Below are 19,078 nucleotides of genomic sequence, written 5' to 3'. Positions count from 1 at the left end.
ATCAGTAACAAAAAAGAATAAGAACTTTCACAAATACATGGAGATTAAATAACAAACCCTTAAATAATCAGTGGGTTGAAGAAGAAATTGATGGAGAAATAGGTACATATCTGGAGATGTATGAAAATGAGAATGCAACATATCAGAACTTATGTGGCAAAGGCGGTGCTGAGAGGGAAATTTATTGCTCTAAATACCTGTGTTAAAAAATGAATGAGCAAAAATCAAAGACCTAACACTCACTTAGTGGAGCTAGAGGAAGAACAAGTTAACCCCACAGCAAATAGAGGAAGAGAAAGAACAAAGATTAAAGCAAAAGTAAACGAATTATTGAACAAAAAAAAACACTAGAAAGAGTCATTAAAATCAAAAGTTGGTTCTTTGAGAACATCAGTAAAATCAATGGACCCCTGGTTAGGCAGACAAGGAAGAAAAGAGAGAGGATGCAAATAAGCAGAATCAGAAATGAGAGGGGGTCATTACCACGGACCTTGAAGAAATTTTTTTAAATCATAAGAGAATACTATGAAACTATACGCCAACAAATTAGACAACTTAGATGAAGTGGACAAATTCCTAGAAACACATAAACAAGCTATACTGACTCAACAAGAAATAGAAGATCTAAAAAAAAACAGTCACAAGTAAAGAGATTCAATCAGTCCTCAAAAATTTTCATGCAAACAAAAGCCCAAGGCCAATTGGCTTCACAGGGGAATTTTATCTAACATTCCAGAAAGACTAACACTGATCCTGCCCAAACTTTTCCAAAAAATTGAGGAAAAGGAGTGCTACCTAACAAGTTTTATGAAACTAACATCAGTCTAATACCCAAACCAAGTAAAGACGCTACGTGAAAGGAAAACTATAGGCCTGTCTACCTAATGAGCATGGATGCAAAAATTCTCAGCAACATACTGAATTGAATCCAATGATGTATTAAAGAAATATTCACCACAAGCAAGTAGGGTTTATACCAGGAATGCAAGGGTAGTTCAATACAAGAAAATCAATCAATGTAATATGGCACATAAATAAATTAAAAGGGAAAAATCACATGATCATCTAGATTGATGCCAAAAAGCATTCAACACAATTCAGCATCCTTTTCTGATAAAAACACTTCAAAGGGTATGAATTAAAAACTTCCAAATTTCATAAAGGGCATTATGAAAAACCCATAGCCAGCATCATACACAACAGTGAGGTACTGAAAGCCTTCCCCCTAGGATCAGGAACAAGACAAAGATGCCCTCTGTCACCACTACTTTCAATATTGTACAACATCTAGTTTTAGCTAGAGCAGTAGGGTAGGAAAATGAAATAAAAGGTATCCAAATTAGAAAGGAAGAAGTAAAACTTTCATTACTTGCAGATGACATGGTACTATATTTGGAAAATCCTTTACAGTTGTTGACAAAGCTTCTTAAGTTAATAGACAGATCAAGCAAAGGGCAGGATACAAGATTAATGTGAAAAAATCAGTAATGTTTCCGTACATAAGCAATGACCCAACTGAGGAGACAATTAAAGAAAAAATTCCATTCAAAATAGCAATTAAAAGAATCAGTTATCTAGGAGCATGAAGGCAGCCCTCTAGTGAGTCTAAAAGTAATAGTACCATATTAAAGATGAACAAGATTGAAAGGGGTTGTATAGACCTACGTGTCCCACTGATTAACACTAGAAATATGTTAGTTTTTGCAAGAACTACTTCAAAGTCATGATTCATACAAAAACAATGTTTGAGTCCAGGGTACACGGGGGAAACTGCAATTGCATGCTATGGGCTGTGTTTAAAAGGAAAACATCAACACTACCACAGCAACAGCAGGGTAAATAATGGAGGGGAAGGGAACAAGAGTTAAGAGGAGGTTTAGATTTCCTGTCTGGCGAGGTTGTGTTTAATGGTTTTCTTTCTCTTGGGAACAATGAAATTATCTAAAATTGAGAATGTCGATGGACTGTGGACTTTGGGCATTATACATGGTCCCTGATGAATGCAGGTAGCTGAAGGATGCACTGACTGAGAAGTAGATTGGCCAACGATTGTGTATACTTACAAACAAATGTTGTGCTACTACAAAAAAGGAATGAAGTTGTGAGGCAGCAAAGATGTGAATGAACATGTGGGACATTTGGTGAGGCAAAATAAGCCAGAAAAAAAGAACAACAATGATGTAATCTCCTTTAGAAAATGCTTACAAGAAAACAGGGGCCTTGATTGTAAGCTTTTATTGGAGGCACATTTAGTCCAGAGTGGTAATTATTATTTCTGTCTTTCGGGAGGCTGGAAACCACTCTGGACTATATTTAGAAATAAGAATGAAGCTGATCACGTTGGGTTTAAAGTAATTCAGAACATACAAGTAGAGAAGATAATGTCTGTATTTTAGAACCATACACACACTTTGAGACCAAAGGATGAAAGAAAGGCTTATTTGGTCTGGAACTGAAGTTTTCTATAGCACATAATCTAACTCAACCTATCTGCTATACAGATAGGTTGAGTTAGATTATGAACAATTTGAACAATTGAAACACAGGGAGCCCAGAATAAGAAAGACATCCTTTAATCCTGTATAGCTTAATGGAATGCCTGGATATATCCTAGAGTATATCAAGCAGATAATAAAAAAATATTGGCAAATTCCCTTGAAGGATGGGAAAAAAAATATGGAACTATTAAACTTTGCCATCAGAAAATCCCCTGAAATCGTGTCAAACTTTAGGGATGCCCAAATCAATAGTCCATGCCTTTGCTCTTGAGGCTTACTCTTGTGAAGCTTATGTAGATGGTGGAGAAGCTTAGCCTACCTATAGGTATACCTAAGAATTACTTCTGGAGGATCTCTGTTGTTGCTCACATGTGGCCTCATTCTCTCTAAGCCCAACTTTGCAAGTGAAATAATTGCCCTCCCTGCTACATGGGACGTGACATCCAGGGGTGAAAGTCTCCCTGGAAACGTGGGAGAGGACTCCCAGTCATGAATTAGATGCTTCCAACATGAAAAAGTTAGAATGGCTATCGCCCAACACCCCTAAAGAAAGAGATGGAAAAATCAAAGAAGATGGTGGAGTTAAACAGTGAAGATAGGATTTAACAAATGAATATAAATGCCGAATCATTAAATTGATGTCTCTTTTAGTTTCCAGTATCTTAGAGCAGCCTTAAGCAAAAACCTAAAACTGTGGAATTATAACACATGTCAAACTCTGAAATAGGTTCTGCAACTAATTGTGGTACTGTGCTTTGAAGTTTCTTGCTTTGCTGTATATATGTTATTTTTCACACAAAAAAAGAAAAGTCAATTGTGGTGATTAAAAAAAGCCTTCTAGTCTTGTATATTCTGGAGCAGCTAGAAGGTAAAATCTGAGAGGATTGTATGGTAGCCCATGACAAACTCTGGGGTCTGTACTGTAACTACTTATTGAGAGTGCTTTGAAAACTATTGCTTTTTTATTTCTTTGCTTTGTATATATGTTATACTGTACAATAAAACAAGCTAAAAAAAATTAAGGTGTAACTCATTAAATTGTCATAAATTGGTCGACCAGCTGGGGTCACTATTGCACAGGTAGTGAAATTGTAAAATTATTTTGTTGTTTTTCTTATTGATGTTTGATTTTCATTGATTTCCTTTTTCATCCTGTCCTAAGAGAGGTTTTGGGTAGACTTATACTAAGACTCACATCTAAGGAGAAATTATAATAGAAGAACTTCCCCTAAAAATCCTGTTAGCAGCTAAGTCATTGCCTCATGTTGGTCCCATTAATGTTTCTAGATTTGTTACCCTTTTTATTAAGATAGGAGCAATAGATATAGAGAATTTAGGATAATCATCTTAGTATTATCTAAGTTTTCTTGCAGGAAAAATATTTCTGCTTCTAAATAAAATTATTATTTTGCTTAAAAGCTTATCAAAGTTTAATCTCTTAATAATAAATTGTATATTATTTATAATGGCTACTTTTATAGTGCTGGTCAAAGTATTAGGTTAGAAATTGGCAACTTGTACCATGAGTTAAAGATAAAAAGTAAATATTAGTCCCAGGTGGTTGCAATTTCTTGTGAATTAAATTATAGTTGGTGATATTTTGAGAAATTGCCATATTCAACATAATGAAACTGAAATCTTTTCTGTGGTAGGCCCAAAACAAAAATCTGTGATTTATGTTTTTCCATCTATAGCTCCTTTCTCTAGAAAAGTAGAGGCTAGATTATATTGCTCAGAGAATGTATAGTTTAAGAAAAACAGTCTTTCAACAAGCTCAAAAAATGCTAGTGTTGTCTCACAAGTCATGCGTTTTTCTTACATAGCCCGTATCATTTTACATTGCACTGTTTGTCAGACAATTATCAAAATGACAGTTCTCTTGAGAGTTTGAGTGGACCCATTTGTATCACTTTCGATTAGGCTCCTTCTGTTAGTAGCAGTTTAGGCATAGAAGGTCTTAGTGCTTTTCAGATTTTATAGCTGTTTGACATAATGTCACATTATTTTCTGAAAGAACTTCTGTTTACTAAGTAAAGGAACTGTGGCAGATTATTTGTAAGGTTTTAGTGAGGTATAACAGTATTAGCACTAAAGTTTTGTCTTCTAAAGGCCATGCATACTTAAAATCTTAGGTTATCAAAGGTGGCTATCATATTACTGTTTAATCTTTTACTAGCTCCACTCCTCCCAAATACTACTACTGCATTGTCTCTTTTCTGTGAATTCACACAATATTTTGTGATAGGAGGATGGTTGACTTTCAGTTAAATTCCAAGAATACTGTAAACACAACTATGTTGGATCTCTATTCCATTTGCATGTGGTATATTTGAGCAAGTTCAGACATCAGTTGTTTTTTTTTTAATGTTTCATGTTTGGAGGGTTATTTTTTATTTCTTTTTTCTTAAGGAGAGCTAAGATCTTCTCTAACATAACCTTACAAAAAAGCTGTCAAGATTTGGAGCAAAGCAACACCTAAGGAAACCAATCTAAAAAAATAGGTGATCTTAATGACCAAACTTGGAAATTAAAAAATATATTTTTGGTGATTTGACAGTATTTTGTTTTGTAAGTTATATAGTTTAATATAAATGTGAATAAAACAATAGCTAATATTTAAAACTAGAAATCATTGCTCTAGATACTAAAAAATAAACTGGAAAAGTAAAGGTCAGTCAGTCAGTGAAATGAACAGACTCAGAGATTTGGTTTTAAAAATAGGAAGTACGACTGTGCGACAGTGGCTCAATGGCAGAATTCTCATGTGCCATGCCGGAGACCAGGTTCGATTCCCGGTGCCTGCCCATGCGAAAAGAAAAAAATAGGAAGTAAATAAAACTGAGAGCTTTTTAAAAAAAAATTGGAGTACTCTTCAGAGATACAGATGAAAAGGATGTTGTCCTGTGAGAGTTAGATAAGAGGCATTAAATGACATTAGGAAATGAGTGAAATGTGATGAGGGTCGTTCATTGGTTTTGTACCCGTAAGATTACAAGTTAGAGAACACATGCATTAGTGCCTTTTAACTTTAGCAAGTTCTTAAGTACTGATTTTTAAAATTATTTCCTTACACAAGTTGTTTAGAAAACATTCTACCTAAAAATGAACCCTAAGTCTCCAATAAATTGCCTGAGAATGATTGTATTTAAAACATATTGCAGTTAATATGGTTTTTTGATACTTAGTCCTCACCATGTTGCTAGTTAGTAACTAAATGGCAAACTTCTGTGCCCCAATTTTCTCATCTGTAAAATGGGAGTAGTACTTAAAGTGTTATTATAAGATTAAATGCAGTAATACACAGCAGTCTTTCCTTTATTTATAGTTCTGATGTGCATGAATTTCAGTTACTATCTTTAGTTAAATAATACCATCCTCCAATAGCATGGCTCAAATTTCAATATATTAACTGTGAGTGACTGTATAAGGCCCTTTAATACACAAATCACTATGTAGTAACAGATACACATCATGATCAGAGAATAATCATGCTATTCCTTTGAAAGTTTTCCAGTGATTGGTCACTGTGCACCTGTTATTAAGTTAACATATGCATGAGAAACAGTGGTTGTGTTGCCTTCTTGTCTTCCAGGGATAAGCCTGCGTAACATTTTTACAAAAATGGTTAATACAGAAGAAATGAGTGAATAAAGATGAAAGTGCAGCAAAGAAATGAAAAGTGATAACATTAGAAGTGACATTCAAATCAAACCTAAATGGAGTTATAGGAGAAATATATAGCCGACTATAAGAATGTTGACATTAACCCTGTTTGAGATACTCTAGAAAAATATGGTGAAGGCGAACTTATCAACATAAATCAGGAAGGAGTTTTTGATGTTTGGCAAGAATTTTTAAAATCAAGGAGCAGTCGTAACTTTTCCCATTAATTGCTTTGCATGGTTTCAGCTGGCTAGATCATTTTTATGATCCTCCACTGTATATTAAAGTGCTTAGAATAGTTCCTGGCACATAGTAGGTGCTCAATAAATGTTTGCCATTGTAATTGTTAATATCACAGTTGTTACTATAAGTGATTATAGTAAGGGAGAGGGATGGCTAACATTAAAAGACTTGAATAGACATTTCTTCAAAGAACATATACAGATGGCCAAAGAGCAGATTAAAAGATGCTCAGCATCATTAGCCATCAGGGAAATGCAAATCAAAACCATTGGGATACCATTTCACACCTACCAGAATGGCTGTTATTAAAAAAAAAAAAAAATACAAGTGTTGGAGAGGACATGGAGAAATAACACTCATTTGTTGTTGGGAATGTACAACGTGGTGCAGCCACTGTGAGACACTTTGGCCTCAGAAAGTTATGCACAGAGTTACCATATGATCCAGCAATCTCACTTCTAGGTATATGCCCAAAAGAATTGAAAGTGGGGACTTGAATAGATATTTGCACATCAGTGTTCATGGTGGCATTATTCACAAATTGCCAGAAGGTAGAAGCAATCCAAGTGTTATCAACCGATGAGTGGTTAAATAAAATGTAGGTATATACAGTGGAATATTTATTCAGCTATGAAAAGGAACAAAGTTCTGATACATGCCGCAACATGGATGAACCTTGAAGATAATCAGGTTGAGTGAAATAAGTGAGACACAAAAGGATCGATATTTTATTTCACTGATATGAATTAATCTGAATAAGCAAACTCATCATTAGAATCAAGAATATGGGTTACAAGGGGTCTGGGTGGGGTAGGAATAGGGAGTTAATGCTTAAATTGTGCAGTTTCTATTTGCTTTCATTGTGAAGTTTTGATGATGAATAGTGATAATGGTAGCACAACATTGTGAATGTAATTACAGCACTGAATTATGTATGTGAATGTGGTCAAGGGAGAAATTTTAGGTTATGTATAGGTTACTGAAATAAAAAATAAATTTTTGATTTTAGGATTAGACAACACAAATAGTGAACTCTTATAAATGTTGGGCTATAGTTAATAGTGCAAATATAAAAATGTTCTTTTATGAATTTTAACAAACATACCACATTAATGCAAGGCATTAATATAGGGCAGTATAAGGGAAACTTTGTATTTTATGCATGATTTTTCTGTAAACCTGCAACATTTCTAATTAAAAAAAGATTAAAAACCTTAATGATAAGGTGGTTTTCACATAGGCATGCCTTTACAATAAGATGGTATTTAAGCAAAATATGAAGATGGCATTGTAAGCATTGTGGGAATCCTTACAATTCCATGTTTCTGCAGTGGCAAGAGGTACCTTAATGACTTTGTTATATTTTTTTACTATCTTTGTCACTTAAATAAAAATCACTCTATCATGAATGGTATAAAAGCATATTCTTACAGATAATGTTCTATTTCTCTGACTTCTTTCTGATCTCCATAAAAGTTTTGTTTATAAGTTGAGATAAAGGGGAGACAGGAAGTTAGTATTTGAAGTGCCAGACATTGTATGTGTACTTTTTGTATATGTCTATGAAGTAAGACTTATTATCCCTTTATCCATTTACAGTAAAGAAACGTAGCAGCTCAAGCATTTAAGAAACTTGCTTGGGATCATGCAGCTATTAATATTAAATGGCTGAGCTAGGATTCAACTAAGATTTATCTCACCTGACTTTAGAGCCATATTGCATCCATTATTACAAACTACCTCATGAAATGATGGCCAATTATTGTTTTTTAAAATAATGGATGCATTATGAATCAGACTCAGTTTTCAAACATTTTCCGTGATATCCAAATTGCTAAACAATCTTGTTGGACTTCTGAAACCCCACCCTGTATCTCTCAGTCCAGAAAGCATATTGGAATGCAAATAAGTTATTATAGAAATTACCTTGCATCCACTGTAGTATAAGCATTTTACATACTGAAGTTGATACATATTTTACTTTTAACTATTATTAGTAACAAATCACTTGACACACTCCTCTCTACCATTGAAGACACTGGTACAATGAGATCTTTGAGACCAGCAGGATTAAAGACCAAGTCTCATGTTCAAAACTTACAATTTTCTAGTTTGATCAAAACAAATTCCCTGCGTTAGCATGTTGTCAACAGGCCTTCTTCTAATTCAATGACCTGTCTCAAAATAGATGCTTAGGGACGGGCAATAGTGGCTCCACAGGTAGAGTTCTCACCTGCTGTGCTGGAGACCCGGGTTCGATTCCTGGTGCCTGCCCATACAAAAAAAAAATAGATGCTTAGCTACTTGGGCCTTGAAAACCCAGTTGCTATGTAATATGCCAGTAACATGCTACTGAATTCCCAGGGTTTTCCCCTAACCCCAGTTTTTCCATTAGGTAGAGAACGCATCCTTCCTCAACCCTATTCCATCTCTCCATCATTCTTTATGTACTTTTAAACTATTAGACATGTACTCTATGATTACATTAAAAAAAGGTGTGGTGAATCAGTAAAAAATAAATATATATAACACTAGTATAGTCTTGATTATTTAAAATCTGATATCTCAATCTATGAATCTAAAAGTTTAGTTTCATAATTAGTTGTATTTCTTGTCATGGCCCTGTAGTTCGTATGAAAAATTAATAAAGAGAAATTTAAAAAATGATTTTATTTTAAATTTAATATCTTCATTTCAGTTTCCTTTCTCTGAAGTCCTAGTGGATAGAACAGTTTTAAGTCTGCATTACTAATATAGTTTCATCATATAGAACCTGCAAACTATAGCCTCAGCTTTGAATCTTAGTGCTTTCAAATGATTTTTCTTGATCTATTTCCCTAAACCCTGAGACTCAATTTTCAAAATGATGGTGAAAATTTTTTTACAATATTCTCAATGTGGCTTGGGCCTTTTAAGAGAACACTGTGCTTCCTGGCCTTCTGTTCTTCTTAAAGTATACTGCTGTGTTGAATAGTACATTTAGTACAATTAATGGTCACTAATAAGCTAATTTATAGTTAGGTTGGCAATATCAGTGTTTCATATAAATTGAAATGCAAGGAAATTTCCCTTACCACATCCTGATTGAATTCAGAGAAGTTCAGTTTACCTAGCTTCATTGCAAGTGAATGATTTACTTATGTTAACCACTAGGTATGCTCATCACAATTATGTTGGAAGTTAATTTTTTAATATTAGACATGACTTTTTAGTTATCTGAATTGATTTCTTTAAATTAATTTTCTTCATGTATGAGTAGCTTGCAAATTTGGATATTGAATTTTAATATCTGCATGTTGTTTAGTTCAGAAAATGAAAATATTTTGTATTTGTCATACATAGTACCTCTTAAGCACAAATCTTGCACTATTTGATACTGACTATACATTATTACAGAATGCCATGCCAGCATAAGGGAATAAATACTGACATAATAGAAAAATAGTTTAAGATATTACAGTACACAATTGTGGTAAACATTATGTGATAGAGGATTTTACAAGGATTTTCTCTTTTATAAAATACTAAGGATTTGAAGCATACATTATCAGCTGGACTTGGTCTCTCAGAAACCCAGATTACGTCTCATGGCTTTGACAATACCAAAGAAGGAGTTATTGAAGCAGGAGCATTTCAAGGTAAGAGCTCTATTTTTTTTTTTTACTTTTTTATTGTGAAATATAACAGTATACAAAAAATATCGTAACAGGTAGTTATACGACAGATGTCAGGGTTTGATATGCTTACAGTTCCACAATTTGAGGTTTTTCCTTCTAACTGCTCCAAAACACTAGAGACTGAAAGAAATATCTATATAATGATTCAGCAGGCATACTCATTTATTAAATCCTACCTTCTCTGTTGTAACTCCTCCTTGTCCTTTGATCCTTCTCCCAATCTTTAGGGGTACTTGGGCTATGCCCATTCTAACATTTTCATGTTGTAAAGGGATGTTGATAATATGTGATAGAGGGATGAGACTAGTTGATGTTCTTAGAGAGACTGGCCTCTCTGGATTTCAGGACTATATGGCCTAGGAATCCATCTGGAGGGTGTAGGTTTCTGGAAAGTAATTTTAGTGTGTAGAACTTTTGTAGAATCCCAGATAGAGCCCTAGATGTTCTTTAAAATTGACAGAAATGATTTTGTTTAGGGGTTGGCAAACCATAGTAATTAGCAATAACTAGCTGAAGCTAGCATATGAGTAGCCTCCAGAATAGCCTCTCAACTCCATTTGAACTCTCTTAGCCACTGATAGCTTATTTTGTTACATTTCTATTCCCCTTTGGGTCAGGAAGGTGATGTCTATCCCTTGGTGCCAGGGCAGGACTGATCCTTGGGCATCATGTCCCACGTTGTCAGGGAGACTTTCACCCTGGGACATATGTCCCCTGTAGGAGGGAGAGTAATGATATTACTTGCAGACTTGGGCTTAGAGAGACAGAGGCCACATCTGAGCAATGAAAGAGGTTTTCTGGAAGTAACTCTTGGGCATAAATGTAGGTAAATTTAGGTCTCTCCTACAGAAATAAGCTTCACAACGGCAAGCCTCAAGTTGAAGGTGTTGACCTATTGACTCAAAGTCCCTCATGTTAGAGACAGTTTTGGGTTTCCCCAGTGGTGAAACTTATAGCTGCATAATTTTTCTCCCATCCCTCAAGGGACTTTGTCAATTCTTCTTAATTATCAGCTCAACATACCCTGGGATACATACTCTGGGATGTATCCGAGTATTACATTAAGCTATACAGAATTACAAGCCCTCATTCCCATTCAGGGCTACATGTGTTTGGGTTGTTTAAATGAGGTATCCAGAAAGGTTGAGTTAGATTATGTGCCACAGAAAATTTAGGTTTTGCACAAAATGAACCTCTTTTCCTTTGGTCTCCTATAGTAGGTGCAGTTCTAAAATACAGACAACGTCATCCTTAGCCCTGTATTCTGATTTACCTTCATCCCAACCCGATCAGCTTTATTCGTCATCTCTAATTGAAGCCTTATCTGTTTTTTTGGCTTTAGTTGTTGTATGTAGCAGTGCTGACTTCCAGAGCTGCAGAACTCCAACTCTGAGTCTTAGGTGTCACACAGCTAACCAAAGTTTCAGGGAGATACCAGGTTATACAAATATAGCATACAGCATCTCCAAATCTAGAAATAACATTTACAGCTCTGGACCAAATGTGACTGCTGTAAGAGCTTACAATTTAGGCCCCAATTTTCTTATAAGTATTTTCTAAAAGAGACCATACAATATTTGTTCTTTTGTTTCTGACTTACTCTGCACCACATAATGTCCCCAGGGTTCATTCACTTTGTTGCGTGCCTCATGACTTCATTCCTTTCTGTAGCTACACAATATTCCATCGTATGTATACCTCACAGTTCACCATTCTACTTCTCAGTCAGTATATCCTTCAGCCACCTCCATCCGTTGGACATTAGGTATAATGTCCAAAGTCAACAATCCATGTCTCACATTATCCTCCTTTAGTTGTACAATCTTCAACATTCTCAGTTTTAGACAATTTTCACTGCTCCAAAGAGAAAAATAAGCAATAAGCACATCCTCATCAGATAGAAAATCCAAGCCTCCCCTTAATTCTTGTCCTCCCACCCACCCCAAATATTTACCCCTAGATTGCTATGGTACTGTTGATGTCTTCCTGTTATAGACCATAGCGTGTGTTCTGGTTTGCTAGCTGCTGGAATGCAATATACCAGAAACAGAATGGCTTTTAAAAAGGGGAATTTAATAAGTTGCTAGTTTATAGTTCTAAGGCTGAGAAAATGTCCCAATTAAAACAAGTCTATGGAAATGTCCAATCTAAGGCATCCAGGGAAAGATACCTTGGTTCAAGGAGGCCAATGAAGTTCATGTTTCTCTCTCAGCTAGAAGAGCACATGGTGAACATGGCGGCATCTGCAGGCTGTCTCATGGCTCTACAAAAAAGGACTCTCTCCAAAATGTTTCCTCCTTTAAAGGATTCCAGTAAGCAACTCCACCTTCAATGGGTGGAGACACACCTCCATGGAAATCATCTAATCCACAGTTACCACCCACAGTTGGGTGGGTCAGATCTCCATGGGAACAATCAAAATGCTCCCACCCAGCAGTATTGAATGAGGGTTACAGGACATGGCTTTTCTGGGGTCCACCACAGATTCAAACCGGCACAGCATGCAGTAATAGTTTTCCTCCTATACCCCTCTATCATTGACTCTGTGCACAAGATTCATACCTTTGAAGAAGTTCATGCAATAACTTATTAAATATTTGTAGTCTTAATCGATGGGATACATGACTCTATATAACCCTTTCAATCATGTTCACCTTCAATGTGGCTATATTACTTATAAACCCACTGAAGAACTGCCTTCACTTCTATCCATTCCCTTACATTTAAGTTCAACCTCATTAGCTAATCATTCACCCATCTCTAGCTTCTATATATCTCTCGGTCCCCTATATTCCATATTATAAGCCTCTGAGTTTACACTTACCAAGGTCATATAGCAAAATCATGCATATCTGTCCTTTTGTGTCTGGCTTATTTCACTTCAACATTGTGTCCTCAAGGTTCATCCATGTTGTCATATGCTTCAGGGCCTCATTTCATCTTACTGCTGCATAATATTCTGTCATATGATATGTATATACCACATTTTGTTTATCTACTCACCTTTTAATGGGCATTTGGTTTGTTTCCATCTTTGGGCAATTGTGCATAATGCTGATACGAATGTCGGTGAGCAAATGTCTGTCTGTGTCACTGCTTTCAGCTCTTTTGGGTATATACTGAGTAGTAGTATTGCTGGGTCATAGGGCAATTCAATATTTAGTTTTCTAGGAACTGCCAAACTGTCTTTCATAGAGGCTGTATACATCCCCACCAGCAGTGTGTAAGTGTCCCAATTTCTCCACATCCTCTCCAACATTTGTAGTTTCCTGTTTGGTTAACAGCAGCCATTCTTGTAAGAGGTGATATCTCATTGTTAGGCTTGATCTGCATTTCCCTTATAGCTAATAATGAAAATGAGCATTTCTTCATGTGCTTTTCAGCCATTTGTATTTGTTCTTCAGAAAAATGTCCATTCCTATCTTTAGCCGATTTTATAATTGGGTTGTTTGTTGTTTTGATGTTGAGTTGTATGATTTCTTTATATATACAGGATATTGAACTTTTATCTGATACGTGATTTCCAAATATTTTCTCCCATTAAGTTGACTGCCTCTTCACTTTTTTTGACAAAGTCCTTTGAGGCACAGAGACACTTATTTTTGAGGACTTCCCATTTTCTATTTTTTTTTTTTGTTGTCTGTGTTTTGGGTATAAATTTATAATGCTACCTCCTATTACCAGGTCTTGAAGATGTTTCCTTGTATTTTCTTTCTTTCTTTATTTTTTTATTAACGGAAAGAAAGAAAAAAAGAAAAAATAAATAAAAATAAAAAAAGAAATTAACACAGCATTTAGAAATCATACCGTTCTACGTATGCACTCAGTAATTCTTAACATCATCACATAGATGCATGATCATCGTTTCTTAGTACATTTGCATCGGTTTAGAGGAACTAGCAACACAACAGAAAAAGATATAAAATGTTAATATAGAGAAAAGAAATAAAAGTAGTAATGATAGTAAAAAACAACAACAAAAAAAAACCCTATAGCTCAGATGCAGCTTCATTCAGTGTTTTAACATGATTACTTTACAATTAGGTATTATTGTGCTGTCCACTTTTGAGTTTTTGTATCTAGTCCTGTTGCACAGTCTGTATCCCTTCAGCTCCAATTACCCATTATCTTACCCTGTTTCTAACTCCTGCTGGACTCTGTTACCAATGACATATTTCAAGTTTATTCTCGAATGTCCGTTCACATCAGTGGGACCATACAGTATTTGTCCTTTAGTTTTTGGCGGGACTCACTCAGCATAATATTCTCTAGGTCCATCCATGTTATTACATGCCTCATAAGATTATCTTGTCTTAAAGCTGCATAATATTCCATCGTACGTATATACCACAGTTTATTTAGCCATTCTTCTGTTGATGGACATTTTGGCTGTTTCCATCTCTTTGCAATCGTAAATAACGCTGCTATAAACATTGGTGTGCAAATGTCCGTTTGTGTCTTTGCCCTTAAGTCCTTTGAGTAGATACCTAGCAATGGTATTGCTGGGTCGTATGGCAATTCTATATTCAGCTTTTTGAGGAACCGCCAAACTGCCTTCCACAGTGGTTGCACCATTTGACATTCCCACCAACAGTGGATAAGTGTGCCTCTTTCACCGCATCCTCTCCAGCACTTGTCATTTTCTGTTTTGTTGATAATGGCCATTCTGGTGGGTGTGAGATGATATCTCATTGTGGTTTTGATTTGCATTTCTCTAATGGCTAGGGACATTGAGCATTTCTTCATGTGCCTCTTGGCCATCCATATTTCCTCTTCTGGTAGGTGTCTGTTCAAGTCTTTTTCCCATTTTGTAATTGGGTTGGCTGTCTTTTTGTTGTTGAGTTGAACAATCTCTTTATATATTCTGGATACTAGACCTTTATCTGATATGTCATTTCCAAATATTATCTCCCATTGTGTAGGCTGTCTTTCTACTTTCTTGATGAAGTTCTTTGATGCACAAAAGTGTTTAATTTTGAGGAGCTCCCATTTATTTATTTCCTTCTTCAGTGCTCTTGCTTTAGGTTTAAGGTCCATAAAACCACCTCCAGTTGTAAGATTCATAAGATATCTCCCTACATTTTCCTCTAACTGTTTTATGGTCTTAGACCTAATGTTTAGATCTTTGATCCATTTTGATTTAACTTTTGTATAAGGTGTGAGATGAGGGTCTTCTTTCATTCTTTTGCATATGGATATCCAGTTCTCTAGGCACCATTTGTTGAAGAGACTGTTCTGTCCCAGGTGAGTTGGCTTACTGCCTTATCAAAGATCAAATGTCCATAGATGAGAGGGTCTATATCTGAGCACTCTATTCGATTCCATTGGTCGATATATCTATCTTTATGCCAATACCATGCTGTTTTGACCACTGTGGCTTCATAATATGCCTTAAAGTCAGGCAGTGCAAGACCTCCAGCTTCGTTTTTTTTCCTCAAGATGTTTTTAGCAATTCGGGGCACCCTGCCCTTCCAGATAAATTTGCTTATTGGTTTTTCTAATTCTGAAAAATAAGTTGTTGGGATTTTGATTGGTATTGCATTGAATCTGTAGATCAGTTTAGGTAGGATTGACATCTTAATTATATTTAGTCTTCCAATCCATGAACACGGTATGCCCTTCCATCTATTTAGGTCTTCTGTGATTTCTTTTAGCAGTTTTTTGTAGTTTTCTTTATATAGGTTTTTTGTCTCTTTGGTTAAATTTATTCCTAGGTATTTTATTCTTTTAGTTGCAATTGTAAATGGGATTCGTTTCTTGATTTCCCCCTCAGCTTGTTCATTACTAGTGTATAGAAAAGCTACAGATTTTTGAATGTTGATCTTGTAGCCTGCTACTTTGCTGTACTCATTTATTAGCTCTAGTAGTTTTGTTGTGGATTTTTCTGGGTTTTCGACGTATAGTATCATATCGTCTTCAAACGGTGATAGTTTTACTTCTTCCTTTCCAATTTTGATGCCTTGTAATTCTTCCTCCTGTCTAATTGCTCTGGCTAGAACTTCTAACACAACGTTGAATAATAGTGGTGATAGTGGACATCCTTGTCTTGTTCCTGATCTTAGGGGGAAAGTTTTCAATTTTTCCCCATTGAGGATGATATTAGCTGTGGGTTTTTCATATATTCCCTCTATCATTTTAAGGAAGTTCCCTTGTATTCCTATCTTTTGAAGTGTTTTCAACAGGAAAGGATGTTGAATCTTGTCAAATGCCTTCTCTGCATCAATTGAGATGATCATGTGATTTTTCTGCTTTGATTTGTTGATGTGGTGTATTACATTAATTGATTTTCTTATGTTGAACCATCCTTGCATACCTGGGTTGAATCCTACTTGGTCATGATGTATAATTCTTTTAATGTGTTGTTGGATACGATTTGCTAGAATTTTATTGAGGATTTTTGCATCTATATTCATTAGAGAGATTGGTCTGTAGTTTTCTTTTTTTGTAATATCTTTGCCTGGTTTTGGTATGAGGGTGATGTTGGCTTCATAGAATGAATTAGGTAGTTTTCCCTCCGCTTCAATTATTTTGAAGAGTTAAGGAGAGTTGGTACTAATTCCTTCTGGAATGTTTGATAGAATTCACATGTGAAGCCATCTGGTCCTGGACTTTTCTTTTTAGGGAGCTTCTGAATGACTAATTCAATCTCTTTACTTGTGATTGGTTTGTTGAGGTCATCTATTTCTTCTTGAGTCAAAGTTGGTTGTTCATGTCTTTCCAGGAACCCGTCCATTTCATCTAAATTGTTGTATTTATTAGCGTAAAGTTGTTCATAGTATCCTGTTATTACCTCCTTTACTTCTGTGAGGTCAGTAGTTATGTCTCCTCTTCCATTTCTGATCTTATTTATTTGCATCCTCTCTCTTCTTCTTTTTGTCAATCTTGCTAAGGGCCCATCAATCTTATTGATTTTCTCATAGAACCAACTTCTGGTCTTATTGATTTTCTCTATTGTTTTCAATTTCATTTATTTCTGTTCTAATCTTTGTTATTTCTTTCCTTTTGCTTGCTTTGGGATTAGTTTGCTGTTCTTTCTCCAGTTCTTCCAAGTGGACAGTTAATTCCTGCATTTTTGCCTTTTCTTCTTTTCTGATAAAGGCATTTAGGGCAATAAATTTTCCTCTTAGCACTGCCTTTGCTGCGTCCCATAAGTTTTGATATGTTGTGTTTTCATTTTCATTCGCCTCTACGTATTTACTAATTTCTCTTGCAATTTCTTCTTTGACCCACTTGTTGTTTAAGAGTGTGTTGTTGAGCGTCCATGTATTTGTGAATTTTCTGGCACTCCGCCTATTATTGATTTCCAACTTCATTCCTTTATGATCCGAGAAAGTGTTGTGTATGATTTCAATCTTTTTAAATTTGTTAAGACTTGCTTTGTGACCCAGCATATGGTCTATCTTTGAGAATGATCCATGAGCACTTGAAAAAAAGGTGTATCCTGCTGTTGTGGGATGTAATGTCCTATAGATGTCTGTTAAGTCAAGCTCATTTATAGTAATATTCAGATTCTCTATTTCTTTATTGATCCTCTGTCTAGATGTTCTGTCCATTGATGAGAGTGGTGAATTGAAGTCTCCAACTATTATGGTATATGAGTCTATTTCCCTTTTCAGTGTTTGCAGTGTATTCCTCACGTATTTTGGGGCATTCTGGTTCGGTTCGTAAATATTTATGATTGTTATGTCTTCTTGTTGAATTGTTCCTTTTATTAGTAGATAGTGTCCTTCTTTGTCTCTTTTAACTGTTTTACATTTGAAGTCTAATTTGTTGGATATTAGTATAGCCACTCCTGCTCTTTTCTGGTTGTTATTTGCATGAAATATCTTTTCCCAACCTCTCACTTTCAACCTATATTTATCTTTGGGTCTAAGATGTGTCTCCTGTAGACAGCATATAGAAGGATCCTGTTTTTTAATCCATTCTTCCAGTCTATGTCTTTTGATTGGGGAATTCAGTCCATTAATATTTAGAGTTATTACTGTTTGGATAATATTTTCCTCTACCATTTTGTCTTTTGTATTATATATATCATATCTGACTTTCCTTCTTTCTACACTCTTCTCCATATCTCACTCTTCTGTCTTTTTGTATCTGACTCTAGTGCTCCCTTTAGTATTTCTTGCAGAGCTGGTCTCTTGGTCACAAATTCTCTCAGTGTCTTTTTGTCTGAGAATGTTTTAATTTCTCCCTCATTTTTGAAGGACAATTTTGCTGGATATAGGAGTCTTGGTTGGCAGTTTTTCTCTTTTAGTAACTTAAATATATCATCCCACTGTCTTCTAGCTTCCATGGTTTCTGCTGAGAAATCTACACATAGTCTTATTGGGTTTCCCTTGTACGTGATGGATTGCTTCTCTCTCGCTGCTTTCAAGATCCTCTCTTTCTCTTTGACCTCTGACATTCTAACTAATAAGTGTCTTGGGGAAGGCCTATTTGGGTCTCATCTCTTTGGGGTGCGCTGCACTTCTTGGATCTGTAATTTTAGGTCTTTCATAAGAGTTGGGAAATTTTCAGTGATAATTTCTTCCATTAGTTTTTGTCCTCCTTTTCCCTTCTCTTCTCCTTCTGGGACACCCACAACACGTATATTTGTGCGGTTCATATTGTCCTTGAGTTCCCTGATACCCTGTTCAAACTTTTCCATTCTTTTCCCTATAGTTTCTGTTTCTTTTTGGAATTCAGATGTTCCATCCTCCAAATCACTAATTCTCTATCTTCTTTCTCTTTAAATCTATCATTGTAGGTATCCATTGTTTTTTCCATCTTTTCTACTTTATCCTTCACTTCCATAAGCTCTGTGATTTGTTTTTTCAGTTTTTCTGTTTCTTCTTTATGTTCAGCCCATGTCTTCTTCATGTCCTCCCTCAATTTATCGATTTCGGTTTTGAAGAGGTTTTCCATTTCTGTTCGTATATTCAGCATTAGTTGTTTCAGCTCCTGTATCTCATTTGAACTATTGGTTTGTTACTTTGACTGGGCCATATTTTCAATTTT

The 19,078-nt window shown here is 35.5% G+C and overlaps 1 protein-coding gene across 6 annotated transcripts in view; it reads left to right on the top strand.

Annotated features, from left to right (window-relative positions):
- ARFIP1 (ARF interacting protein 1) overlaps positions 1 to 19,078 on the top strand; it is a 176,231-nt gene that overhangs the window by 46,702 nt on the left and 110,451 nt on the right. For 5 of the 6 annotated variants that reach the window (XM_077139772.1, XM_077139771.1, XM_077139774.1 and 2 more), the window contains exon 3: positions 9,934 to 10,042. The exons of the other annotated variant lie outside the window; for it this stretch is intronic. In XM_077139772.1, coding sequence (XP_076995887.1) covers positions 9,934 to 10,042 — 109 coding nt within the window. The remainder of the gene's footprint in view (positions 1 to 9,933; positions 10,043 to 19,078) is intronic. 6 annotated transcript variants of the gene reach the window in all.

The sequence above is a fragment of the Tamandua tetradactyla genome, chromosome 22 (genome assembly GCF_023851605.1).
Source record: "Tamandua tetradactyla isolate mTamTet1 chromosome 22, mTamTet1.pri, whole genome shotgun sequence".
NCBI classification, from domain to species: domain Eukaryota; kingdom Metazoa; phylum Chordata; class Mammalia; order Pilosa; family Myrmecophagidae; genus Tamandua; species Tamandua tetradactyla.
Note: the sequence above shows the minus strand (reverse complement) of the source record. Positions and strands in the feature narration are given on the sequence as shown.